This window comes from Drosophila erecta, unplaced genomic scaffold (assembly GCF_003286155.1).
Source record: "Drosophila erecta strain 14021-0224.00,06,07 unplaced genomic scaffold, DereRS2 tig00000055-arrow-pilon, whole genome shotgun sequence".
In the NCBI taxonomy this organism is placed as follows: Eukaryota; Metazoa; Arthropoda; class Insecta; order Diptera; family Drosophilidae; genus Drosophila; species Drosophila erecta.
The window spans coordinates 1,851,069-1,877,922 of record NW_020825200.1 but is presented as its reverse complement, the minus strand read 5'-3'; the positions used below and the strand labels follow the sequence as shown (position 1 = coordinate 1,877,922).

Below are 26,854 nucleotides of genomic sequence, written 5' to 3'. Positions count from 1 at the left end.
TGAGATTGATGGGCTTGCTCAGATTATTTTCGCTGTAAACGATAAATTAATTTATCAACACAAATCAAAAGAATGAACTCTCTTCTTTAATCTTTATCTTTACTTTCCACCAATTAGTCGCGTATTTCAATTAGCTTATTCAGCCTGCTTTTAATAAATTTAAATTTCTAGGGTGGCCCAAAAAAGCGGGCAAAGTAGCGCCCTGAACCGCATTTTGTGTGGCATTTTTAGGCCCTTTCGCGGCGCCTCATGGCGGCGGTATGTTTGCACAGTCGCAGTGCGGTCACTCTGATGGACGTGTTTTCTACAGCGGATCAAAAATAAATTACTACAAAACCAAATCACAAACGCTAAGGATCGGCGAGCTCGAATTCGAATCAGTCCACCGGTCGACCGACGGACTTTAACTGCGCGCCTAGCCTAACCGTAGGTTAAGTTACCGCTCATTCGCTGCACACACTGCAGTTGCATAACCAGCCGTTGCCGAAAAGTTGCAAAATCGCAGCCCAGCGAAAGCCCACAAAGTTCAAAGGACAATAGAAAGTGGCAAGTGGCAGTGGCAAGAGGAAGAGGAGTACGTGCTCAGCGGGTCAGGAGCCCCTCCCCCTGGGGCCTCAGCCGCCCAACCCCCGTTCCCCTCGCGCCCCCCGCCCACAACGTGCCTTCAAAACACAGTGCGTTCCCCCAAGAAAACCAAGTGCGCGTCCACTGCTACCCAGTAACTCCAAGTAACCAACTCCCCAGTCCGTCGAAGGAGGAGGAGGAGGAGGAGCAGCTTCCGGAACTGGGCAGGCAGCCAAGATGGCCCAGAACACGGCCGACACCCTCATCCACCTGATCGCCGGCGGGTAAGTAGTGGCGGAGTGAGTCTGGCTTCCACGCCCACTGCCTACTGCGTCTTATCGCAGGTCAGGCGACCGCTCATCATGGGCTAAACCGGTTTGCGTTTGCCCGGCCTTTGGCTGTAATAGTGGGGCGAGAACGGCGCAATTGCGATTAGATTTGGCTCGCGATTGGGAGCTGAGCGTTTTTTTGGCGCCATTGCCAAAAGCGAGGAAACCTACGCAACCGAGGAGACCGAAAAAGAAGAAAGGCCCACAGAGCAGGGAAAACACAATCTGTTCCTTGGGAAACACGCTATGTTCACGTGTTTTTGGCCATACTTGTTGTTCGGCAGTGACAGCTGCTGAAATCGCAGCTGAATTGAACGACATGCACTGAACATACGTAGTGAAGCACAGCCACGAAGAGAGCATTTCTGGGTTCATTTAACCGCAGGCCAGGCAATGTCCAATTGGATTTATTCCACTTCCCCTGGACGGGCTTCAATTGCTTTGTTGTTGTTTCCCTTATGACTTTTATGGCGGCTTTTATGCGTCTATTTTTAGGCGCGTCGCATCTGAATTTATTTGTGTTATTTGTGTTTTCACCGGCACCCTACACACACACGGTCCGGCACATCAGTTCGCCACGCTCCCCAGTGGAAACCAGTTTCAGCTCCAAGTCGAGCCCCTGGCCATTCGGAAAACGATCTCAAGCCAAGTGGATTGTGTTTTTGCTTGATATTCACATGTAGGATGGTCAACAAGTGTGCCTTGTTATGGATGCATACTACAGATGATTATTCTGTTCGTTAGTATCTTCTATGCCATGCTTATGACCTCCACTTTATATAAACACAACTGTGAATACTTTGATTGCGGTGGCCTTGGTGGAGGCCTTTGATAGAGTGACCCGCGTTAGCAATGCCCCTGAATGACACTTCTAATGCCCCAGGTCTTCCTGGGCAATTTGCCGGCCGGCAGAGCAAGTCCACTTATCAGCGAGGAACCCATCCGGCTCCACAAGTCTCCGTATCCGCATCTGTATCTAACGAGCTGCGCGCACATATGCGTAATACATACGCTTGCGGGCTGGAAATTGGAGGCGCGACATGCACGTTGCAACCTGAGCTGGCTAATTCCCCAGTTGTTCTGGCCACCCGCGAATTGTCGTCGGTTCCCGAGTATCTCGTGTTGCTACACGTTGGGAAAACAAAGCAAAAGGCAGCACAACCGCCACACATTGTTATCGCTGCCAGTAAGCCGCAGGGCAAACAATCGAACGACATCCATCTAATCGGGCATCAGGGGCCTCCAAGGGGCTTACATAAGCTGAATGGGGGCAGTGCACGTGGCTCTCAAGGAACTGCATGCCCCATATTGTTCTAAGATCAGAAAACAGCTTACTTGGGCTTTCACGAGCCTTCCTTTCGTAGTTCAGTGTGCATAGCTAAGTATTTCTGCAGCACTTACGAAATGGCTGATGTATTCCCCAAATCATCGATTTGGCACACCAATATAATAGGTGTTTCCTACGTATTTTGCCGCTGTTCGTTCAGAAACAATTCTAAATTGAGCTTGGCAAGCGATTTCGAATTTGTTTTGGTTCTCGGCGAGACTGAGAATTATTTGCCAGGCAAATAAACTTTTTCTGGCACACTGACTCAGTTGAAGGCGAGTGGGGACTGCAACAAACAACAGAACCCAAGGTGTTCTATGGCGTTTCGGGGCATGATGACAATGTGACTCTGGCTACGAGATGCACATGGCTCCTACGATTCCTGGTCCACAGCTAAAATTAGCTGTAGTAACGCGCTGTCTCATGTTATGTCATTATAAGACCACAAACTTTTCCAGCAGCTGGGATTCGTTTGCATCTCGCTCGAGGCCAAAAAATATATTTTCGACTCGTGTCTCTCCGCACGTACGCATATTTTGCACGTTGCATTTATTTTGAACAACTTGAGAGGTAACCATAGCCAACAGGAAGGCACCTTAATGAGAAAGGTATTTCCATTCTGCGAATAATCGAAATGATATTAATATTTATTCTAAACCACTTGGCACGCTGAAACTGTGCCAAGGGCGTCGTTTTGATAGCACTCTTGATCTAGACACACATTTTCCGCTACATACATTTTCGTGAAGCGCGGAAAGCGAATGAAAATTCGGCGAAGCTATAGAAGGTCGCGTGCCAAGTTGTATTCGAAACTAATAGGAAAATAATGCTCCATCTGAATGCTGGGGCCCCAACCTTCGCTTCCTTTGACCCATAAACAAGAGCATTGAAAACTTTCCATAGATTTCCTAATCTTCAGCGAAGCCAAAAGCAGCGGTAGCCAAAGTAAAAACGTCAAAATAAAAGCGGCATTGATAAGATGGGAACGCAGGTCTGCGAAACGCAAAAACCATTCACCAGCGCGTATCATATTCGAGTGATAAGGAAAGTCTGCCCGAAAAGGTGTCCTTATCAGTCGTCGTTTTGGCCACACAATGCGAGGTGTGTGGGGGGGCTTCCTCCACGAGCAGCTGGACAAAAGTCACCCCAGCAGAGCTGACGCATTCCCCAGCGGACTTATCACACCGCCTTTCATTTGTACCTACCCCCATAGACGAAGTCTGCGGCTCCAAAATGCCCGCTCTTATCTCTGCTTTTGGGCAGGAGTGTCAAGGAACAGATAAACCGCACATGAACCGCTTGCAAAATGCATGCTTCTCGCACATGCGTCGCCAAAGGCCGTCGATCGGGGTAGCTATATGCATATATACAGATACATCTGATCGGCGTGATAACCTTGCTAATTGAGCACTTCACAGGAGCTGCAGAGAAACGCTTTAAGTACTTGGCTCAATATTTATTCAGCGCTTTATTTGCGTTCGGTCTCGTACTGCGATCTACTTTGTGCGATCATTAATCTTAGCTCGGCGGCTGGACCGCTCAGTGCTCAGTATCTAATAGTTGAGCAGTGCCTTAGATCATCTATATACCTCTAGTATTATTTATCACAACTGTGATTGAATTGCTTCTTCATCACCTGCAACTGGCAAAGCGATTCATCAATCGTTCGCCTGAATTTCGATTGTTTGTCCAACTGTCTGGGTAAATGGAATGGGTAGCAGTTAGCCTCATTCTCGTGATGTGATGTGCCAGCCAAATGCTAATTGAAGCTGAATGGTCGTATGCATTGATCAAGTGCGTTTCCTGGTTATTTGCTGATGGGATAGGGTAGCTAGTGTCCAGATTAAAGGCCCAAACCAAAAACCAAAAAGCAGCATATGGCATGTTTGGCCTGCCACCGAGATAATTGGCCGCAGGTTCCATTATGTCACAGCCATTAGGAGGCATGCCAGATTCGAGGCGGATCGGCAGCCGTAGAAGTACTCTGCGCCCAGTGGACTTGATAAGGGGCTGCTTTTGTCCGGCCAGTGCAATTCATCCGCTGGCAGGCAGCAAAGGTTATCGAAAGTAGAGCCGGGTCAATCCGCAACCAGTTCGGACCGGATTCCCATGGATTCCCATCGCAGCCATCGCCTCCAGATTTGCAAAATGAAACGAGGCAGACAGTTGATTAAATGTTATTTGTACTGTTTTATTGCTTTAGGGGAGCCATTCGTGTCTGTCCCCAAGGAATCCGCTCATCGATCAAACTTCTGCCCCTTTTCTCTGCCATTTCATTACCGCTTCAGGTTGCATAACCTTTGCCCCTTTCGCAAGCTTATTGCCGCCGATTACAGTGATTCAAGTTCACAATTCACTAGTTGCCAACTGGCAACTTACAAGTTTGCGATCACGAGCCGTGCTTCTGCGTACACGTGTCCCTATCATTCCAGATAGCAAAGTTCCAGGTGCTGTTTTCCCCTCGATGGAGGCAATCTGCGTTGGCCTTTGGGAAAGGTCGTGTATAATTAATTTTTGGGGGCGCTCTTTCGCCGAGGTGTAAACAAGTTATTAATCTGGGGTAAGCCAAAGTCAAGGCTAGTTCAGCAATGAAATTGGAAACTAGAAGGCAGCTCAAATTTACACAAGTTTCCTGGTGTGTTAAACATTTTCATTTGCATCGCCTTGTGCTCTTCGCAGTTCGGTAAACAAATCAAATCGACCGACCTTGCCTTACATGCACTTGGCATTTGTAACGCATCGCAATGGAAATGTTCTATAGTTCGCTCGGCTACTTGGTGGACACCAGCTCCTCCTGCCCGCCTGCTCCTCCTAGATTTCCCCAGCAACAACCCAAGCCATCCGATGCATTAGGCAAAGCGCTGCTCATTTCCGATGCAGCCAATCAAGAGGGGTTAGCACTTAAATCGAAGTGGAATGGCATGGGCATGGGCCCAAGTAGTCGGCTATTCTATATGCACGGAATATGGAGGCACATTTTTAGCCGGAATTGCGCAAATCCAAGAAATACGAGTTTGGGAAACAGATATTTTTCTGCCCGCTTGATTGCCAAATGAGATTTATTTTTGTGTTATTCATAGATGAACGTTTGCCATTGAAAATGTGGCGGAATATACATATGTACTCTTTAAAAGACTTTTAGTTCTATTTATGCCTTTGAAGCACTTTAAGTGGGAAGGAATTTGTAGTGGGAAAAGTAACTAACTGAAATGGAAGTTTCCTTACTTTTTGGATACAATTTGGATGAGATTACTTACTGGGTCTGCTTTTCATTCTATTTCATCCGCGCAGATCCGCTGGCACAGTGGGTGCCGTGGTCACATGCCCCCTGGAGGTGGTGAAGACGCGTCTGCAGAGCTCCACGGCGTTCATGACGCCGTCCCGGCTGGCGGAGAACGCCGGTGGACCGGCGAATGGTGGCCAATCGGAGCTGCTGCGGCCGGAACAACGACGTAAGCTAAGCACAACGATATTACGTAACAGATCACAGCCACAGGTGATTGGGGGTGTGCGTAGGGTAGTACCAACTTCTTTTACCTATTTATGCCCATCTCATGCCCATCTAACCCACCTGCATCCCAGCCACTGCATCCAAGCCACTGCATCCTAACAAGCTAAGCCCCGACTCCCGATGCCAGCGAAGCGAGCACCTACGATGCCTTCATCTCCATTGCCTCCAGCCTGGACTACAATGGTGTACTAACTGAACCTGTTTTTGCCTTGCAGATCATGGCCATTTCACACTGCGGCATCTCATCCACAACGCCCAAATCCATCAGCATCGTGCAGTGCCTGCGGTAAGTGGACACCAGCTGCCTTACACTCGTATACTGGAATTTCGTATGCTCATTGCTGCACTTGCAGGCATATTGTCCGGAACGAGGGTACACGCGCCCTGTTCAAGGGTCTGGGTCCGAATCTCGTGGGCGTGGCCCCATCCCGTGCCATTTACTTCTGCACCTACTCGCAAACCAAAAACACGCTCAACAGTCTGGGGTAAGTCGGTTAGATCGCCGTACATCCAACTGGGCAAGCCCATTAATGCCCGCGCTTGATCCCCAGCTTTGTTGAACGTGACTCGCCACTGGTGCACATCATGAGTGCAGCCAGCGCCGGCTTCGTCTCCTCCACGGCCACCAATCCCATTTGGTTTGTGAAGACGCGGATGCAGCTAGACTACAACTCCAAGGTGCAGATGACCGTGCGGCAGTGCATCGAGCGGGTCTACGCCCAAGGCGGCGTGGCGGCCTTCTACAAGGGCATCACGGCCAGCTACTTCGGCATCTGCGAGACCATGGTTCACTTTGTCATCTACGAGTTCATCAAGTCGAAGTTGGTAAGTAGCAGCATTTGTGGCGGCATTGCCAAATTCCAACTTATCGGCGTGCTTGTGACAGCTGGAGCAGCGGAATCAGCGGCATACGGACACCAAGGGCTCCCGCGACTTCCTGGAATTCATGATGGCTGGCGCTGTTTCCAAGACAATCGCCTCCTGCATCGCCTACCCCCATGAAGTGGCTCGCACGCGTCTGCGGGAGGAGGGCAACAAGTACAACTCCTTCTGGCAGACCTTGCACACTGTTTGGAAGGAGGAGGGCAGGCCAGGACTCTACAGGTGGGTGGAATCGATAGTTAGGGGGATTTTCTATTTAATCGGCCACTAAAGCAATCAACTTGAGCCTCGGGGTTCCCATGCTCAGGAAGTTCCCTCGAATCCATCTTGAAATAGATTAAATCTTTCAATTGCCTGGACACTAGGAAATCCCACAGATCCAAAGGGAATCCCACTGCCCATCGACTACATATTTATAAAATCTCTATACATCATAGCTAATGAATTATCATAATGCGCCACCCACGACTTCGTGAAATCTATTTAAATTCTTTTGCGTCGCATATTTGTGTTTGTTTACCTTAATTTGATTATCACTCGCGAGCGTGCTCACTCTGAGTTTTATATGAGGGATTTGGAACAGCAATTTCAACCACTAATTGTGCCTTTTACTACCCGTTCCACAGGGGCTTGGCCACGCAGCTGGTGCGACAGATCCCCAACACGGCGATCATGATGGCCACCTACGAGGCGGTCGTCTACGTGCTCACGCGGCGCTTCAACAACAAATCGAACGAGTTCTACGACTTTTAGATGCCTTTCAAAGGACTGGTTGACGAAAATGAGCAGGAGGAGGAGGAGGAGGAGGAGGAACCCAATCTGTGCATATGTAGACGCGACTGCTGCAACTTAATTGTAATTGTACCCCGTTTTTAGACGATCCAAACCAACGAGCGCAAATTCTTAGTTAACTAGCTTCTAAGTCAGATGTGAAACGAACTCGATAGACTTAAGACGTTAGACGTTGAGCGTTGGCCAACAATGCGAGGAGATGAGAAACACGCACCAGGATCGAAAGCAGGATTGCACCAACCAAACTTAAACCCATTTTGCTGTAGCATACGGCAAACAGAACAGAAGGATCTGGCTTGCCGCTGCAAGGGAAACGTTATCAAAATTCAAAAAGGCTGCTATTTAGTTAAAGTTACAATATATATTGAGTGTATAAATGTGGTTGATACTTGGATACTTGATGTAGTGTAAATAGGACTCGCTCGATTCGCTCAGAGTGTGTTGTAAATATAAAAGGAGTGAGTCCACTGGCGTTGCAATACGGCCCTAGTTTTCTTAGTTGTAAGCACAAAATGTTGAATCGAACGCAGTTGCCATTAGATGCCGCTATATATATGGATACAAAACCGACCGATCCGATACGTACTCTAGCCTTAATTTGTAAAAGTTTGCGTTAAGTTTCCTCAAGTGCGATATACTATTTAGTTACCATTACTCTACCATTACTTTAACTCTATTATTATCATCATTGCTGTTTGTTTAGTCCATTAGTTAGCTAGTTAGCGAGCTCCATAGTTAGTGAGAGCCACACTTCCCCCAAAAACGTATTTCACTGATAACTAAGGAAACCACTGTGAATAATTGATTGCAATCCGTTTGATGGTGAAATCAATAAATACAACAACTTTGTTTAAAAATACCCCACTCGTTGGCTCTCTTATGTCTTTATGCGCTTTAAGTCCGCACATTATCTTATCGGCAACCGTCTGCAGACCCTCGAACATAGTTCGTCTTAGAAAAGCAGACTGTCGGCCATAAAAGTGAGATGAGATAAGCCGATTTAGCCGAGATATTACGTTTCAGCACAACTGGTTGAAGTGATTTAATGGCTAACCAATATTTCAGACATATAAATTTCTGAGTACGGAAATTCAGATTTCTGCGACCGTCGAATATTAAATAAGCAACGTTTCTTTGCTTGAAAAAATGAGTTCTAAAAATATAAATTCAAATGCTTATGCCGTGGTTCGAGTCCGGGCTAAAAACATCGCACAGTCTGGTTCAACACCAACGTGTTCCATCGAAGATCACAACCACGTGCTCGATCGCAGTTCTTCCCCATCCCTATGAACGCCACCACGCTTCACAACGTAACGAACCGCCGTCTCTAGTAACGTAAGCAGTGTTTCGAGCAACAAGTTGATTTTATTTTCATAAACAAAGTTTGTTGAAAGCGAAAAATCCAGCCAAAGTGGTGAATCGTTGGCTATTCCGCGAGCAACCTTGATAACGAGTCAAAGAGCGGCCAACGAGCAGCGCACTTAACCCGGATAGAAAGCAATCAGTGCAATTGGAGCAGCTTGAAAGGCACACATCGAAAGCCAACAAATCGAGATCGAGAATAGAGAATCGAGTTGACACCCATTCCACCATGCAAATCGATGCACTGGAGGCCTGAATATGCTGCTCAGCGAGACCCACTTCTGGACCACGGTGCGGGAGGATGTGGTGCGGATCAAGAGCCAGGATCTGGGCGCCTTCCGCTACCTCAGGCAGCGCGACAAGGAGCAGGAGCAGCAGGACGTCGCCTTCCTGGCCAAGCGGGACTACACGGAGCGTCGCAACGGACTCGCCGTGCTGAAGAACTCCGGTCGCAAGTCCACCGGCCGCTTGAAGGACAACCTCAAGAAGCTGGAGGATCTGCTGCGCCAGCACAGGATCATCCACTCCGAGTGGCAGGACGCGGCGCAGGTGCTGCTCCTCTTCTCCCACGGCCTGATCGCCCACATCTGCGTGGACATCTACACGGGCGACATCCTGCGCATGGTCTTCGAGAAGTACCTGGTAGGCAAACTCGCCTCCGAGGTCATTACGGATGGTATGTGCGCAGCTCTCTCTCTCCCTCTGTCTCTTTTCACTCCGAAAGCCCCGGTAAATCTCACCACCTCGTTGTGCACTTCGCCCTGCCCTCCATCGCATTAATGCCATCCATCCATCACCCTGGGCAGTGCACCTCGCATCTCGGCTGGAAAACATCTCAAGTTACAGAATTTAAAAATCAGTTAAAATACGCCAACACGCAATATTTAATGGTTACTCCGCGCGCAATTACAGGTTCCTCCTCATTAGATCGAATGCCCAAGAAAGCCCAGGGTATTGCCCATTCGGCAGAGTGCAGTCCGCATCTTGGCCTTGCTCCGCGGAGCGCTGCTTGTGCAGTTATGGAGAAATTTGCATTGGCAACAAGTGCGACTTGATTTGCACTTTCCCACACCAACACAGCCGCACGCACACATGCAGCAGCATGCAATTATTGTAATTTTTAATTAATCTGCTGGCTTGTTTTGTTGCCTGTAAATATGCGAGCCCCCATCTCCCATCCCCCATCTCCCATCCACCAGCTTTCCATGTTTTGTTAAAGTCACTCATTCAGCTTTGTCGCTTGTGTCTTTTCTCGGTGGGCCGCCAGCTTTTTTCACCCGTTCCCACATCGTCTTGGCCTACAACACCAACCAGCTGACGGTGGTGCATCTGCAGAGGCCTAACGCGCGCTCCCAGGGGCCGGAGAAGATCGCGAACATGGATCCGCGCATCTTCCACGTGATCATACCGGGCGCCACAGAGCGCAAACTATCCCGCCACCTCACAGTCAACGGCAGCTTCGATCTGTTCGTGGTCTGGACGCAGTCCTCGCAGAACGAGGTGTATCCCTGGAGGCCGACGGTAAGGGACCAGGATCGCGCCAACATACATGTGTTCAAGATCAAGGGGTAAGTTCAATTCAACTCCAGTTCCCAGGAGTCCAGTGCCCGTCTAATGGCTTTGCTCAGTTTGCAGCTGGAATCGATTGCCTATTGCTGGTCGGAGAACGACCCGCTGTGCGTGGACTTCCTGCGGAGCAGCGAGAGCCAGATCATCACCCTGGAGCAGAAGGTATCCCGCAAGGGCGACATAAGCGCCGAAATCTGCTCCTACGAACTGGCCGCCGGCAAAATGCAGCGCACCGCCATTACCTCCATTCCAATGTGCGCCCAGATCTGCTCCTTTGCCTTCAGCCCCGACCAGGAGAAGCTCTTCCTGGGCAGCATCGATCGGAATATTTGCCTGCACGACCTCGTCCAGCAGTCGACGAAGTACGCCAACCAGATTGAGATCGTGCCCAATCAGTGCGCCTGGCACTGCGACTCCGCCATGCTTTGTGTGGCCAACGAGCGTTCGGTGCTGCAGTGCTTCGATCTGGCCCTGGCCACCATTGGCCATCAGCTGGTCAGCGAGAGTGTGACGCCGGCCAGCTTGCTGGATCTCTCGCACTACTTTGTGGCCCAGCCAACGCTGCTGAGTGTCGCCTTCAGCCGGAAGCCAGATTTGTCCACTTTCAAGCACACCTACGCCCAGACGGATTGCCTGCTGCTGCTGATCTACGAGCAGGGTCCTCTGGCCTGCATGCGCATCTTTGGCGGCACCGGAATGCGCGGCGATATCCACAACTCCGGCCTCACTGCGGACGTCATTGCGGACAAGTATCTGCGGCTGCAGCAGCCGGACAGGGCGGTGAATGTCCTGGCCGCCCTCAACTGGGAGACCTACGGAGCCATGTGTCTGATTACGCTGCACAAGATAGCCAACTATGTGTTCTTCGGCGGCGACCAGCGACGCCCTCGCATAGAGCTGATGGCCAGGGCGCTCAAGACATTCGCGCACACGCTTTCCGAGGAGACGAAGGACGAGTTCAGCGACCAGGTGTACGATCTGAAGCGCCGCTTCTGCTTCTATCTGCTGCGGTGAGTTGCGCTCCAGTGGGCATGCCACTTCGTATGCTGAATCCTTTGATTGCTTGCAGCAAAAACCTGTTCGCTGAGGCCTTTGAAATCGCCCAGGATGTGGCCGACTATGACATATTCATGGACCTGTACAACCTAACCAAGTGCATCTCCAGCCTGAGTGAGTTCGCCCAGGTGGCCTTCAGTCAGGCAGCTGCCATAATCCACGAGGAAGATCGTGCCAACGGCAATCTCAGCCTGACCTGCGACCTGCGCTCCGAGTCGGCCTGCTCGCTGTCCACCTGCTCGGACATGTTGCGCGGTCAGGGTGCGGCCACGGGCACCGAAACCGGACTGGGTCCAGGTCAGCCACAAAACCAGCAGGTCCTCAAGAACTACGTGCCACCGCTGCCCTCGTTCAAGTCGAAGGTGTTCAACGCTGAGATGATCAAGATCAACATACCCAAACCGGAGCTGAGGCCGCCCTTGCCGAAGGTTTCGATAGGGCCACCAATCTCTTCGCTGGCGAGTCTAACCCTGAAGTCCAACAGTCTGCAGCAGGCGCCCGCAAAGAGTCTGCACTCAAATGGTTAGTAAGGAGAACAGCTCAAGGAACTCTTCATCACTTCCAATGTATTATTTCAGGCAATGTGTGGTCCCAGGATGTGCCGGATCAGACAGTGGGTCTACCCATGGCTAGCAGTCCCCTTCCTCGTCTTGCGCCTTCTAGCATTCCCGATCAGAGCTCCCAGCTGGGCCAGTTTAGCACGATGCCAGCTGCGCCTCCGCCGACAGCCGCCTATCAGCCGAAGTTTTACCAGCATCCGCTTGTCTCTGGCAATATCCCCGCCATGCTGCCCTCGCTCACCAGCGAGGACTACCAGAAGCGGCTGTTGCTGAAGAAACCCACTGCATCCATATTGTCCAACCCGGCAAATCCAGCACCCACGAACGGAGAGGCACCCGCCACGCCCGCAAAGTCACAAACGGCCGAGAAGAACAAAGTCAAATTCTCGGATACAATACAGGTGGCGGTGGTGCCTGTAAGTATACAACCCAATCGAGGATTTGCCAGTTTATTAATGCTTCTAATCCACCAGGAGATTCCTCGCAAGGAAAAGCCTATGCCTCCCAAGAGAAACGGTTACTCCAGGCCAGCAGCGCGACACCTGACCAATCCTAAAAAGGAACTCGCAGACAGCCTGCCGCTCTGTCATCCCAACGACGAGTACCTTAAGGATTTCAACCCCATAACTACCAGTGGGTATTAGTTGAGGTTGCCATTATCCATGCTCCATTGACCCTGTCATTTGTTCGCAGATGTGACCAAGCCGCCCATTCGACGACGCGAGGAAGAACCCAAGAGCAGCAGCAAGGGCGGTAACTCCTCGTCCATCAAGGTGGTCCACTTTGGCGTAGTCTAGTAATTCATAGTGCAATTCCTAAGCGTACACCATTTCGGTTAAGAGCTGCGTCTTCCAATCGTTTGTAACTATTGCCGTCCCAGTTAGTGCAAAGCTTTAAATAGGAAAGTTTTTACTCATAGGTTCTCTACACTCTTTACACAGGTTACTCATTAAAGCTTAGCATTAAATGTTTGCCAAATCGGAGGCGCCGCCTACTTCTTCTTGGTGGTGGTGGGCCCGCCCATGCGCTCCAGCTCGACCTTCAGGTCGAGCAGCTCCTTGTCGGGCACGTAGCGTCGCTCCTCGCAGTCGTCGGTGTGCTCCTGCACCCTCAGGCTCACTCCCTCGGGCAGCGCCGCCTGGGCAAGGCGCAGGAACTGCGGATACACTGGCGCATCCACGTTGTTCAGCTGCAGATTGCGCTCGTAGGTGGTCAGCTTGTACTCCGACTCGATGACCGTGGAGTTGGGCCGCAAGCGCTGCACCGTCGTCTGCTGCGGCGGGAGGGCGTAGCAATCGGAAACGTCCAGCTCCAGGTACTCGGCCACTCCGTGCAGAAACCTCTGGTAGCTCTCCAGCTGCGGATAGTCGTAGCCCTTGATCTGCACGTTCAGGCTGTCGTACTGCGGGAACTGCGGCTTGAGGGACTGCAAAACGGAGGGAATGGTATATAATGGGGCAACTGATTGAGCTCTGGCTGCTCGATTCTGCTAGTTCCGAGCAAGTACCATATAAAATGGGGTTGTAAGCTCGTTACGATGCATAGCTGCCTAATATGTATGTGAACTCGGTTGAGGACCCACCTCCAGGTAATCCGGCTCGTAAACACTTCCACTGGTGCTCCGCACGGCGGTGGTTGTTGCTCTCGGCACCTGCAGCGCCAGGCGCACACTTGGCACTATCTAGCACAGTACAAAGTATTGAATTTAATACAGATTTTAATAGATATATTCAGCCATTTACCCTGCGTAGCATTTCGGTGTTTTCAATTCTCCCAGTCAGGTTATATCACCAGCTGACGGCGTGCAGCCACACTAGGCCAGCGCCACGGTCACACTGGCAGATACATGCGATAGGTTCGGCAAATGATATCGAAGAACGATAGGCACCGATAAGTTCGGACAAGTAGAAGAGGAAATAATATTTGTATTTACTTACGCACATAGCACTCGAAATGAAGGGATCGGCCACGCTGTTGGTGGTTGCGTTGGCGCTGCTACTTGGACCGGAGAACACGGCCGGCAAATCGGATCCGGGCATCGTGGACGTGCTGGTGACCACGGTAAGTATGCGTACCACCACCTCAGCCCCAAACAAATAGGGGAATTAATCCGTTTCCGGCTACGTAACCACTGCTTTGTCCTGTCTCATCCCACACAGGACTTGTCCAGCATCCGGGAGCAGCGTCCCCTGCTGGCCAACACCAATATCTACGCCCAGAGTAAGTACAGGCGGCGGAAAACGCATGACGAATGCCTCCGACTTACCCCCTTCTTCCGCACCCTCTCATGGTTCCAGTTAAGGGCTGCACTTCCAAGGTGGAAACAAACCTGACCATTACGTTTCGGCTGACGGAGCACCCCTGCATATTCGATGACCGCACGGTGGGTACTCCGTTTCCATATGGCTCCGCGCTCCGTCCATTTAATCCCATCAATCTTATATCCCGAAACAGCTGCAGACCATTGCCCAGAATCTTACGCTGCAGAAGAACGCCACCATCAATAATGTCATCACAGAGATCACCAGGACATATCCCTGCAACGGACTCATCGTCCTGGCGATAAACAAGGACAAGCCGGTCCAAGGAGCCGCGATCCCATCACCGGAGCCCAAGCATCCCATGCTGGAGCACAAGCACCCACTTTCGGTAAATGCGACATATGTGTATATCAGCGACAAGTAGAAGCACAGCAATTACCAAGGCGCAGCACATTTCAGGCTTTTCCTTATCAGCTTATCGTTTCTGTTTAAACAGGGTATTCGGTAGGTAGGCAGGGCATACTGCTTGTGACAGTTCCGGTCATTTGAGTACACATTTTAGACCATTGTATGGTCTAATCGGTATCAGTTTTCCTATATGTAGTGAAGCCGAAACACTGATAGAACACAAGTTCTGCAGTAATTGAACTTCCGTTTCCTTTCAGCCCACAACGAACCCGATTGCGAGCGTCAAGGAGGATGGCATCTACGAAATTGAAGTGAACATCGCACCTTCCCAGTCCGCACCGTTCAATGCCGTGGTGCACATAGAGTTCCTGGGCCCACACGGCTACATCTCGGCCATAGACTGGCCATTCCTGCCGGTAGGCGAAGAGTACTTGAAAATCAATATGTTTACGTTTCATATGCCTGCTTATTTACCCACAGTTCTATTTAATCATGTGCATTGTTTACGTGATATTTGGAATTATTTGGCTGTTTGTTTCCTTCGCGCAATGGCGAGATCTTTTGAGAATCCAGTTCTGGATTGGTGGCGTCATACTGCTGGGAATGCTGGAGAAGGCCTTCTTCTACGCCGAATACCAAACACTGACGAACAAGGGAGTTGCAGTTCAGCACGCCGAGCTAGTGGCCGAGTTTGTGTCCTGTGCGAAGCGAACGCTGGCCAGGATGCTGGTCATCATCATGAGTCTCGGCTTTGGCATTGTCAAGTGAGTGGAACCACACGGTTGATTTAATTAGAAGCAGAACTACCATTAAACTACCGCCCGCAGCCGTTTGTAGTTATTATACTCATTGTAAAACAGTTGCTGATAGTGACCGACCCCCTTTAAGCAATCCAGCTTGATGTCACTCCTTAATCCATTTAATCTCTTCCAGACCCCGCTTGGGACCCATGCTGCATCGCGTGGTGGGCGTGGGAACCCTCTACTTTCTGCTGGCCTGCGTGGAGAGCTACCTGCGCATCACCAATGTGAAGACCGATCGCAGCGAGCTGCTGGTGGCGAGCATTCCACTGGCGGTGCTGGACACAGGAATATGCTGGTGGATTTTCACCTCGCTCGTGCAGACCACTCGCACTCTCAGACTTAGAAGGTGACTAATGCGAAAGATGATGATGATTACACTTGCTACAAATACCTATGCACATTTCAGGAACATGGTCAAGCTCTCACTGTATAGGCACTTCACCAACACGCTGATCTTCGCCGTTATCGCTTCCGTCATCTTCATGCTGTTTGCGCTGGGTTTGCGTAAGGTCGAGAATTGCACGCCTGTGAGTTGTTGATACGCATGAATGGAGCTGTGGGTTTACTGGTTTCAAATGCTATTTCGTGGTCTTTAGGGCTGGCGCGACATTTGGGTGGATACTGGCTTCTGGCACATTCTGTTTTCGGTTCTGCTGCTGGTGATTATGATTCTATGGCGACCAACGAATAACAACCAGCGCTACGCCTTCACCCCGCTGCTGGATAACCCAGAAGACGAGGACGACGATGGTAAGCTAGACCACGAGCTTGTCCTGCAGACACACTCCAATTGATTTTTCACATTTTTACAGACGAGGAGGATCAGTTCGTGGCTGATGCGTACGGCGTGAAAATGCGCGGCCAGAATGGAACGCCGAAAACGTCGACGACATCACGAAATGCCACGACCACCGAGGAGGACGACCTGCGCTGGGTGGAGGAGAACATACCATCTTCGATGGCGGACTCGGCGCTGCCCATCCTTGACTCCGATGAGGAAATCATTAACACCAAGTTCGAGGTGTCGAAAATGCAATAAGCTGTGACTTTCGCTGGACCGAAGAGACTTTTTACGCATATTTTTGCACATTCACGCAACCGTGTCGCCCGCCAGCAGCAAGTCCCCCAATTTGCAATGTATTTCTTAGTTCTATCCGCCATCGTTGAGGAAAACCTTTATTGCTGTGCTGCGCTGACACCGATCTTCCAATTTCGAGAACTATTTGTCCGGGCACGCCTTCTGAACCCGTGTAAAATATTGTATGTAATCGTAGTTCCTGCTACGCGCACGTGCTCCCCGTCTAAATAAACCTAACTTATTCATAATACCTAGCCTAAGTTGTAGATACCTACGCGACGAACCGAGAACTTAATTTAAAAACTTCGATTTCAATTCTAGTGCTGAGCCCCTAGTGCACTCGCAAATGTGTGTGAGCAAGCTATTGGTGGTCGCCTCATTGTATGTATATAGCTGGTAACACAAATACGAAACGATCTATATTATTGTACGAGTATTCTGTAATAACTATGATAAAACGCGACTATGCAATGTCGGAGACACTTTAACTTAAACTATTCGCTGATAACTGAAAAGATTAAAAGTAATTAAAAGTAAGCACACAATCGTTTGCGTCACACACCTCAAGGTATTTAATTACATATTTGTAATCAAACGGTCTAAGATTTTCATAAATAAATGCAATCGTATCTTAAAGGTAGCCATGAACCAAACTTCCCATGTTTTCGTTTAGTCCCTATCTAACTAGCTTATGATATGATGTGATACAAGTTTGTCATAGCTAAAAGTATAGCAAATATCGCTGCAGTAATGTATACTTTGTTGTATATATCTTATCTGTTGCGATAATAAGTTTAAACGAAGGTGTTCTTCTCTCCCCAAGTAAAAGCCTTCAAGTTGTAATTCAATATTTATTAGTTTTCTTTGTATAAAATTTCTCTTTGCCTTCCAAATTTTTGTTAAAAAATATTAAGTAAAGTAGAAAGGTAATGTGCATTTCCTCAGATAATACAATCACAAAGCGATTTCAGTTAATATTTTGCTTCGAGCTCCTTACTGTTAGAGTACACACAAACACAAAGTCACAATTAATAAACACAATATTTATTCGCGGAAGGATTAAGAACGAAACTCAAGTGCCTCGACTTCGGTGCAAATATGCATTATTACAAATAAGATACAAATACTTATGGATACTGTCTTGAGAGCGGCGAAGTTGGCATTTTCGGCTGAACTCTGGATGAAGCGCGACTCTAAACTGCAACAATGTGGGAGGACTGTTGAAACGGGCGGGCGGGCGTTCAAATTTACATTAATATGTTTCTCGCGGTGTAACAATTTTCTCATGTAACAAATTTACTGCCTAGAAATGCGTATTTAATATTTTTAGTCTGCTTTTTAGTCCAGTCTAAGCGAAATCCTCCAAGCTGCTCGGCAGAAAAAAGGGCGAGTAACTGCGAATTGGGTGGGTGTGCAGCCCAAGTATTATGAAAATGATTTCTATTTATGACAATAATTAGTAGCGACGACAGTGCCTTGCAATTCGCACATTACGGCACCCTTTTTGGGAGCAGTCAGCTAGTGGGACCTCCAAGGACTGGATTGGTTTATGTGGAAATTCAGCCTTCAGCCGCTCAGTACTCAGTTCGATTCGGGCTTGACATTGCGTCGCAGGATGGCCGCTGCGAGGTCCTGCTTCATGGCCGCCTGTTGGCGCTGATCGGCCAGCGATTGTGTGCTCCTTAGTCCGTTCACAATGTCCTTGGTCTTGCCAAAGTAGATCTCGTTCAGGGTGTTCCTGATCTTGTTCTCCATCTCCTCGACCATCTTGCCAATGTTGGCGATGTGCGGCGACGACTCACTGACATTGGCGTCCTGCTCCTGTTGGCGGGTGAGCGATCCGCCCAGATTCATGGTACCCGAACCCTGTTTGTTGGTCTGCAGCCACAGCATTGCCGTGGAGGTGAGCTTGTAGTGGGCCGTCCTGCCGGTGGTCTTCTCCTGAACCTCGACCACATGGATGGAGTCCCAGCAGCCGCGGATCATCTTGCTGCCATCTCCCGCCTTTTTGATCAGTATAACGGCGGCAAACCCGTGATCCAGATCCCATAGGTAGACGGAGGAGACGCCGCCCTCGTAGTACATCTCCCTGTACTGATCGAAGGCATAGTTGGCCTCGATTTCCAGTTTGCGCAGTCGTTCCGAGGGCATTTGGCCATCCTCCAGCGGCGGATAGTAGGAGTTCGACCAGGGCGATCTGTAGGAGTCACCATCCCGGTTATAGTCGCACAGCAGATAGTCCTTGCCGTGCTCCTTGTCCTTGGCGATCTTCAGAGGCTGGTCCACAGAGGAGAGCAGATCCTCGCAGAGATCCGGGGCCAAGTCTATCAGATCAATGAGGTTCTTCTCGATCTGCTGGGGCGGCAGCCTCCGCATCAGATCCAAAGCACAATCCATCTGCATTTCCGACTGAAAGATAAGAGATACCAGTCTTATTGAGTCACTGCAGCGATAAGAGAGCCCGAGAAACCCCTCCATTCACCACTGCCACCCGGCAAAAAGAGGATTACCATATATGGGCATTATTTGAGGCCACAGGCCGCCGCCCCTGTGCAGGTTCTCTCCGTGGATTAGGTGCCTCGGGAACCTTTGCCTTATGGCATGGGCGGTACCGTCCAAAATCACCGTTTGTTGGCCTGCTTTTTTCTTGTTACTATTGTAGTATTACTCACCATTTTGATACTTTCTGCTTTCCCTTGTTTCGATGGTTTCACACTGTGTATGTTGCAGGCCTGCGGTCGCTGGGCAAGGCCAATCTTAAACGCTAGCTAGGACTTTGGGCTTATATTGCAAGTGATTGCACTAAATTGACTCTTTTCTTTATTATTAGGTTTTTTATTTTTGCTATGGTAGTTGCTGCTAGAGCTGGAACACAGCCCGATTTTTATGCGATATCGATCATTTCGGAGAGGCATCGATTGATTGCTCATGCGGAGTATCGATTTCTTACCCGCAACTATCGACTGGAAGTATCGAACGAATGGCGGTTATTTTTAAATGAATATTCTTCATATGAAAGGATTAACTTTGGCACCCAATTCACGCGAAATAAAACCAGGTTAGTACTTTTATTATATTTTAGCAACAAGTTTATTGAATTTAGTTTCGTTCATATACTTTTATGCTTAATTCCATTCTGGTTGCCCATTTCCTCTCCGTGTCTTGTGAGTTTCTGTTACAATGCGTTTGGTTTGTGTGACTGTGGGTTTAGCTTACTCGTAGTTTTTAATATGTTACACAAAAATGTATGGCATAATCGAAAGTTTATCATTTTTCCGAGTTCGTGTTTAAAATATATTTAAGCTGCTTCGCTTGCGCACTCTTCAGATATACATACATACTTATTTAGAAATCATATGCGTGCTCCGAAAACGTATCCTTCTGAATCAATCCTTGGATTTCTTGATTTTTACATTAATGTTAGCCAAATACGTAGCGTGTGGGATTTTGCCTCGTTAGTAGTAGTAGTAGTTCAATAAACTTAATTAACCGCTTTGGTTTTAGACTGGCGCGTCAAAGGCGCTCTTTAGGTGTATACTTCGACCATATACAATAAATGTAAAATCTCAGACTTTAATTTTTAACTAAGGTGCACTACACACAGAAATCGTTCGGAGAAAGGTGAACTAAATCGAGGGTTCTTGTTCGCAGCTCTGGGTTTTTAGCCTGGGTAAAAACTGTTACAGGTGACTTGTAAAATTAGGGCAGGTTTCACTAATCTCGAATAACTTAGATAATTATAATTTGTATTTCTTAGTCGTTCTTTTGAAGTTTAATATTTCGGCTAATTAATATTTATTTACTTATGCTCTGTCGCATTCTAGACACTGTGCCAATATTCGAAATCAAAAGCGGTTTCAGGTTTAATAATAATACATAACTCCATATTCAATCAATCGTATTTCTCGTATTTCACGTTTCATCTTTTTTCTTTCGCTCAATAATTATGCAACACTTGCTTATCAACGCTTCGACAATCAAATGTAATCACAGTTTTATGTTTTCCTTCTTTATATAAACTCATTTTCATTTAGCTATTTATTTCACTATTTTCGCATATTCGCGTTGAGTATATGTGTGTGTTTCTGTGAGTGTGTTTGTTGTGGTTTGTTCTTCTTGACTCTTGACTTGTGTGGGTGGTAAAACTAAAAATACTTAGGGGTGGTAAGTACACGCCTAGTCCTCATGTGCTTCAAAAACTCACCTAACCTTCCATCAATCCTTAATCTTCAATCCTCGATCCTCGATCTCCAACCTATGTGTCCTTCCTTTCGGATCCATGCTTATGAACATCTCAACTCACTGATCCTTGCCATGATCGCATATTAGATTATTAATACTATTACGTATTTAGAAAACTTTAAGAATATTGCACAACTTGTGAAAATGCTGATTCTGACCGCCCTCTCCTTTCGTTATAAGTTTTTAAAAATATTTCATTTAATATTTAATACCTGAGTTGTTCATAATCGTTTCGCATGATTATTACATCCGTTTTTTCGGTTGCTTTCATTATTTTTTAATCGTAATACATATCGAAAAAAGTTTCTGTTTTGTTTTTGGTTTTTTTCATTTTTCTTTTTTTTGTTTGTATTAAATGCATGTATACATCGTCGTGAGTCTTGATAATGCCCTGAGTTTGCTCCAAACGGATTTGCGTTTTTTAAAACTATTTTTTGTTTTTCGTTTAACCTTATTCACGTAAAGTACTTCTCATTCCGAACTTCTTTCTCAAGTGGACCGTTGTCGTCTTTGAATTTAAGTGGTTTAAAATTTCGTTTTGGGTAATTCGAAAACTTTTCAGTTCAGAACAAAGAAAATCGAATAGTTCATCGTGGTAACTTTCATGTGTAACTCAAGTTCTGTTGCATTCTGGTTTCAAATAATTGGTCCAAAATAAAGGAATAACCAAGGGAATTAAGCTGTTTGGTAACTGAAATTTCAATCCTAAAAAGTCACACCAACTGTCCGTTTTTCGAACGACAGCCATCCTTAAAATTTTAACTTTATACTTTATGCCGAAAAATTTGTACGATTTCTTCTTGATCGATTCCTCGCCTCTATATATATTTAGTTAATTTTAATTTATCTGCTAAATTTTGTTTGTTTTTCCTGAAATTTTGTACTCGTCATTGTTCCAAAAGTTTTTGTAGTTCTCAAGTGTGACCTATACGCAATAAGAACGCAATTTGAATGGGATAACTAAAGCGAGGGTTCAAATAAAACAATCAAAACACACACATTAAATATAATTTGTACTTCCTTCGATCCATCGTGTTAGACAAATTTACAACAACTTGATTTACACATTGAGGGGAGACGTGGGAATGCTCTATATATGGGGTATATATACTATAGCGTACATACAACTAGCTTCATCAAGCATTTTCATCTTCAAATTTCGCATTGAACTGAACTGTAAAGTTGCTTAGGCCTAAACACATTGATTTTCATTAAATTACTTTCGATAGTCGTAAACTTTAGTATACATATTTCGTTACATTTATGTTTTTTGGGGGCAGTGGGGGGTTGGGGCATAATCAATCGAGTCCAAAATGCTGTCAGTACTGTGGGGATGGGAATTTAGAATTGTGTTTAATTTGGTTAACCAATAAAATTGCCAATTGGGAGTTGTTTGTGTTTTTTTTCTGGGGTTTAACATTTATTTAGTTGCATTTTGTTTTAGCATTTACGTGTTTATAGATTATAAATTTAGGTTTTATCGTATAATTGTTACAAATTAGAAAAATGTGTATAATGTAATGCGTAAACAAGCCAATTTGTTGCGATCGAACAGAACATCAAATCATACAAAATATATATTACAATTTCTGCCACTTAACTTAAACGGGGTTGGTGTGCATGCAGTTTTCCCTTTATTATTTTATAGTTATTTGAAATAACTTAGGTAAAGTAAGCATAGTAGTTTTTCTGGATGGGGATTGGGATTTAGGGAGTTGGTTCTGTTGAAGGGGTCACAAAATCATATCGAAGTGAAAAGTAATCGTAAGTACAATTGGCTTGTTGAGGGGCTTGGTTCTCGTGTTATTTTCTTCTTGACATTTCGCACTAAATATTAATAGAAAAACAATTACTAACAAAAATATATAACAAAAATTACATCGAGCTCTTACAAAATGTTCGGTGCACTAAATTTCACGTTAAATTGAACTTAAATTTTGTTTTGTACGTGTGCACACTATTATTTATATAGTTACATTTATTATATTTGTATTCTCGTTACAGCTTCAATTCTGTTTATGGATTTGCTTACTAATTAATTTATACAACTCAAGGTAAAGGTAACTAAAGTTTAATGAAAAATTACGAATATACAATACACAATTCTTCTTGTTTAATTTATTTTATGTACAATAATTGTGTGATTTCGTGACATTTCGTTCACGTTTCGTGTGCTTTACTGTACTGTACGCTCTAAATGCAAAATGGCGACATTTGTGTTTTTAGTTTTAGATTAAGTTAATTACGCTCTCTGGGATTTTCATTGCAAACATATTTTACAAAGAAATTATTTTACGCCGCTTGTCGAAAAGTTGGGCCTAAAATCTGATTACAGATAAAAGTATTTTTGCTTTATTCGTTTTTAAATAAATATTTATGTATAATTGATGCACGTACATAGAGTGTTGCCTGTGCCTAATATTTGTTATAATTTGTATTTTTCTTTAGCCAAAAGTTTAAGCCTAAAATGTTTGTTTTGTAAAGTTTGCTTATACACGCAAGTTTCTTTTAGAAAATGTTTATCTTCGTTTAGCAAAATGATTTTCTCATTTTTTGTTTTTTTTTTCATTAATTTTTATAACCGTGTTGGGTTGGCTTTGAATTTAATTTAATGTAATTTTATTTTGCTCAATTCTTGTATTTCGCCATTGGACTTGGCTCAAGCAAAAGTATACCATTTACTGGGATTGTTTCTTAATTTTTTTGTGGATTTTCATTCCTTTTTGGGGTAAATTTTGTAGCCTTAAATAATTTCTTTGTATTTTTGTTTACGGTTAGATTATAAAGAGTTACGTTTCTTTTCTCGTTTTCTCGTGTTTTTAGTTTGGTTTGCCTCATTCAGTTGCTTTGCCGAAATTGATGTATACAAATGATCTTAATCCTGGTCACATATCGCCTACATCGTCTGCTCTCTACACATACATAGTAAAAGTTGTGGATATTTTCGTATAATTAGGGTTTAGCCAAAGGTATATGCTCGTAGTTTTACATTAAATGTTTTGTTTTGTCTGAATTTCGTGGGCTCCGTGTGCTCAGCGCATATTTACATGAAAACGTCTATAAGAAAATCAGTAAGGGGCTTTCCACCGATTTATTCTCCTCCTATACCAAAGGTTCCTCACTGTGTGGATCTGAGTGTCTGAATGTCTGGGGATCTGTATCTGTATCTGTATGTGTCACCATTTCACAAAAAGAATAAAACAAGTGGTAATGAAAGTATATGTTGTATCATGCTCATCTCGTCACTGCGCAGTCTATGGCTAATTGAGGTAGTTCAGTTTACTATTGCAGTTCGATCTGGTTTTGGTTTCCCTTATTATTGCTATTGTGTGTTCATGTGTTCATGTATTCATGTGTGATTGTGTCTTTTGCATTTAAAATTAGGCCTCACTAAACATAGGTGCCACTTAGCCACTAGCTAACCGATAATCGAACTAAGAACTAAAGCTTTCTTGATAGCATCTTCGATTACAGCGAAACATTCATTGGTTTCTCCTCTCGTCCTCTGTTTGTTTGTTTGTCCCATGCAAACCGAAAAATATAATATAGTAATGTAGTTAAAACGTAGTAATAAAAATAATAATAAAATTAGTTCAAACAAGTTGAAAAACACAAAGAGGTAGGTTCTTTCCTGAGGTATATGAGTTCCTGAGTTTGATTAGACTCTAATTGTAAGACGAAACGCATTGCGCAACTAAGAACTAAGTTAACGTAAACTAAAAGTAGTTAGTGTATCAACTAAGGTGTGGTTACTCCAATTAACCCCCGATAACTAAGTTGTTATTAAACATTGTTTGATTGATTCACTGACTGACGGATTGAATTACTGACTGATGGCTGACCCCGCGCCCAGTCCGTGCATTTGCTCCCCACCAACGTACTTAAAAATAAAATGTAATTCAGACTCCAGCGAACGCTGATGGGGGTGTGCAAAGCGGGACCGGCAGCCAGGGGTTAAGTCTAGCTTGGGTGCGAAGAGGTAGTTTGGTTTGGTTCAGATATTGCCAGACTCTAGTGGGTTAATGTATTGCTATTGCTTGCTTGCCATTGTTGGCCCGCCCAACACGAATGCCAAATGAAATTCGAGTTGACAAATTATTCGTAAAACGAACTGAAAATGAACTGAACGAAAGAGTAAACGCCATTCGTTTGCAACTTCAAAACGATATCACAGAACAAACTGGGGATCGGGTGACATTGATATTGTGTCTCGTGTGCGGTGTCTTGTGGTTCAACAACAGTTAATAAAGGTAGTTTCATTAGTTTCATATTCAACATTTTGGCTATTTTACGCTGCTATGGACTCTGGATCACCTTTGTAGCTTGTGTCATCGGACTTCGATTTCCCTGCCACTATTCTATTGCCTGGCTAACGAAAACGTGCAAATGAAGACAGTTTCGCAATTGAAATTCAGCTCCTGAAATTAGCTCCTGATCAAATAAAACCCTTCTCTTCTCTCCGTTTGGCGAGCCTAATGTGTTCCTACATATGCGCTTAGTAGTTTAGGTATAGGTTTACAGGTATACGAATACATATTATATCTAGGTTTTCTCTTTATCATTACACAACTGAGGCTACGCATACATATGCTATGGATATATATGCGCTAATAATAATAATAATAATAATTAATGTATTTACAGGCCAAGAACATTGGTAGCCTTGGCAGATTTTCTCAATATTTTCCATTGCATTTTTCTTAGATTTCCATTCTAGGTTACTCTCGTCGTTCGCTTACAACAAAATGGTTTTCATCTGTTCAGTATTTTACAGCTTTTCTTTGTGGGACTTGTTATTTCACTTATGTAGCCATCGAAATTATAAGAGCCGAAAAAAGGAATTTTGAATTTTTGTTGGTTGGATTTTTGGTGAATTTTCATTGGTACGAAAAATGTTTTCCAAAGGTGTGCCAAAAGTGTTTGATTTTGAATTTCGCTGTTGCTGCTGTAATTATTGCTGTTTGTTGCCTTTGTTGTTGCCATCAAGTTTTTGAGAACGTTTTTGAGTGGTTTTTGCGTAATATTTTGTTTGTTAATTAACATGTTTCACACTTGGCTAGAATTATTCAATTAAAAAATAATTATATTTACTTTACGTTTCTTTGCTATTTGCTTTTCTCGCTCATCGTTAAATATACTCTTCTTTGTTTATAAAATTTTACTAGTAGTCATTTAATTATATATTTCTTATAGGCACCCAATTTACCAATTGTTTTTACTTCATTAGAAACTTCTGAATTTGGAATTGAATTTGTTGGTTTAGATTTTGTAGCCGAAAAGCAGTTGTATAAAATTTTGAGGCCTAAACTTGAAGGAAAACCATAAAACAATACGAAAATCACAAAGCAAAATGTTACTTCCTTAAAGCAAAACTTTTCTGTCCTCGAGCGCAGATCCTGGCATCCTGGCATCCTGGTCCCCATGGAGCAGTGGTCCCCTCACTTGACCCTACTCCTGGCCACCTTTGCCTTTTCGTATTATTAATTTAATAAAATTATGTACAAAAAAACCGGACAAAGGGGCAGAATTTCGGGAATGTTGGGGCCCATCTAGTTCAAGTGGGGCACTCAAGGACTCAAGGATCCTGGCTCCTTACTAGGTTCTTCTCAGCGTTTCTCTTCTATTCTGTATTTTGTTTCTTTTGTTTATACTATTTTATTGTTGCAGGTACTTGTGGTTGCGGTTTTGTTGTTGCTATTGTTGCTCTGTAGTTTGTTTGTTGCATGTGTTGCTATGTGTGTTTGCGTTGTGTTTAATCTTAGTTACTCGCGTCTTAATCAATTCAGTTTAGGTTTAGCATTATCGTTTCGTTTGATTTGAGGCAACTTGCAGTTCTGTGACGTTTCTATAGGAAATCAAAAATATATGCGACAATAATCTAATCATCGATCTCTCCGCTCAACACACACGAATAAACAAATTCTCAACGTTTTGTTTTTTGTTTTTTCTTTGCTATGCTGGCTACTCTTTTGGCGGTACCAATCAAAAACGTTCAAACTTTTTGCATTACTATTTCGTTAGTTTAAGTTTTGTTTAATTTGTTTTTAATTGCATTGCTGCGAGTGTTCTTGTTTGATTAGCACCCTGAAAACGATTTTTCAGCCGGATTG

At 45.4% G+C, this 26,854-nt stretch overlaps 5 protein-coding genes across 8 annotated transcripts; 3 read left to right on the top strand and 2 right to left on the bottom strand.

The window, feature by feature from the left end:
• The first annotated feature begins 263 nt into the window (after positions 1-263).
• On the top strand, positions 264-8,264 carry LOC6542849 (mitochondrial carrier protein Rim2). 4 transcript variants are annotated; one of them, XM_015159713.2, is made up of 7 exons: positions 264-848; positions 5,512-5,716; positions 5,947-6,017; positions 6,085-6,216; positions 6,283-6,556; positions 6,618-6,835; positions 7,240-8,264. In XM_015159713.2, exons 1-7 carry the CDS (start codon positions 802-804, stop codon positions 7,364-7,366), a joined length of 1,074 nt encoding a protein of 357 aa, XP_015015199.1. In that variant the 5' UTR covers positions 264-801; the 3' UTR covers positions 7,367-8,264. The 4 variants fall into 4 exon arrangements, with proteins under 4 accessions (XP_015015199.1, XP_001968311.1, XP_015015198.1 ...); XM_001968275.3 differs by having other exon boundaries at positions 5,512-5,737; XM_015159712.2 differs by lacking the exon at positions 5,512-5,716 and having other exon boundaries at positions 830-848.
• A 427-nt stretch (positions 8,265-8,691) lies between these two features.
• On the top strand, positions 8,692-12,823 carry LOC6543272 (WD repeat-containing and planar cell polarity effector protein fritz). Its single transcript, XM_001968274.3, has 7 exons — positions 8,692-9,443; positions 10,035-10,335; positions 10,396-11,346; positions 11,406-11,914; positions 11,971-12,368; positions 12,426-12,585; positions 12,646-12,823. Exons 1-7 carry the CDS (start codon positions 9,026-9,028, stop codon positions 12,747-12,749), a joined length of 2,841 nt encoding a protein of 946 aa, XP_001968310.1. The 5' UTR covers positions 8,692-9,025; the 3' UTR covers positions 12,750-12,823.
• A 21-nt stretch (positions 12,824-12,844) lies between these two features.
• On the bottom strand, positions 12,845-13,803 carry LOC6543247 (39S ribosomal protein L48, mitochondrial). Its single transcript, XM_001968273.3, has 3 exons — positions 13,695-13,803; positions 13,535-13,633; positions 12,845-13,378 (listed from the first exon to the last, which is right to left on the bottom strand). The coding sequence occupies exons 1-3, from the start codon at positions 13,704-13,706 to the stop codon at positions 12,944-12,946; spliced, it is 546 nt and encodes a 181-aa protein (XP_001968309.1). The 5' UTR covers positions 13,707-13,803; the 3' UTR covers positions 12,845-12,943.
• On the top strand, positions 13,793-17,149 carry LOC6542367 (transmembrane protein 87A). Its single transcript, XM_001968272.3, has 10 exons — positions 13,793-14,013; positions 14,112-14,172; positions 14,250-14,335; positions 14,407-14,601; positions 14,879-15,037; positions 15,102-15,385; positions 15,555-15,770; positions 15,831-15,951; positions 16,021-16,174; positions 16,237-17,149. The coding sequence occupies exons 1-10, from the start codon at positions 13,906-13,908 to the stop codon at positions 16,461-16,463; spliced, it is 1,611 nt and encodes a 536-aa protein (XP_001968308.1). The 5' UTR covers positions 13,793-13,905; the 3' UTR covers positions 16,464-17,149.
• A 190-nt stretch (positions 17,150-17,339) lies between these two features.
• Positions 17,340-19,408, bottom strand: LOC6542656 (F-actin-capping protein subunit beta). The gene is made up of 2 exons (XM_001968271.3): positions 19,175-19,408; positions 17,340-18,911 (listed from the first exon to the last, which is right to left on the bottom strand). The coding sequence occupies exons 1-2, from the start codon at positions 19,175-19,177 to the stop codon at positions 18,084-18,086; spliced, it is 831 nt and encodes a 276-aa protein (XP_001968307.1). The 5' UTR covers positions 19,178-19,408; the 3' UTR covers positions 17,340-18,083.
• Positions 19,409-26,854: the final 7,446 nt, after the last annotated feature.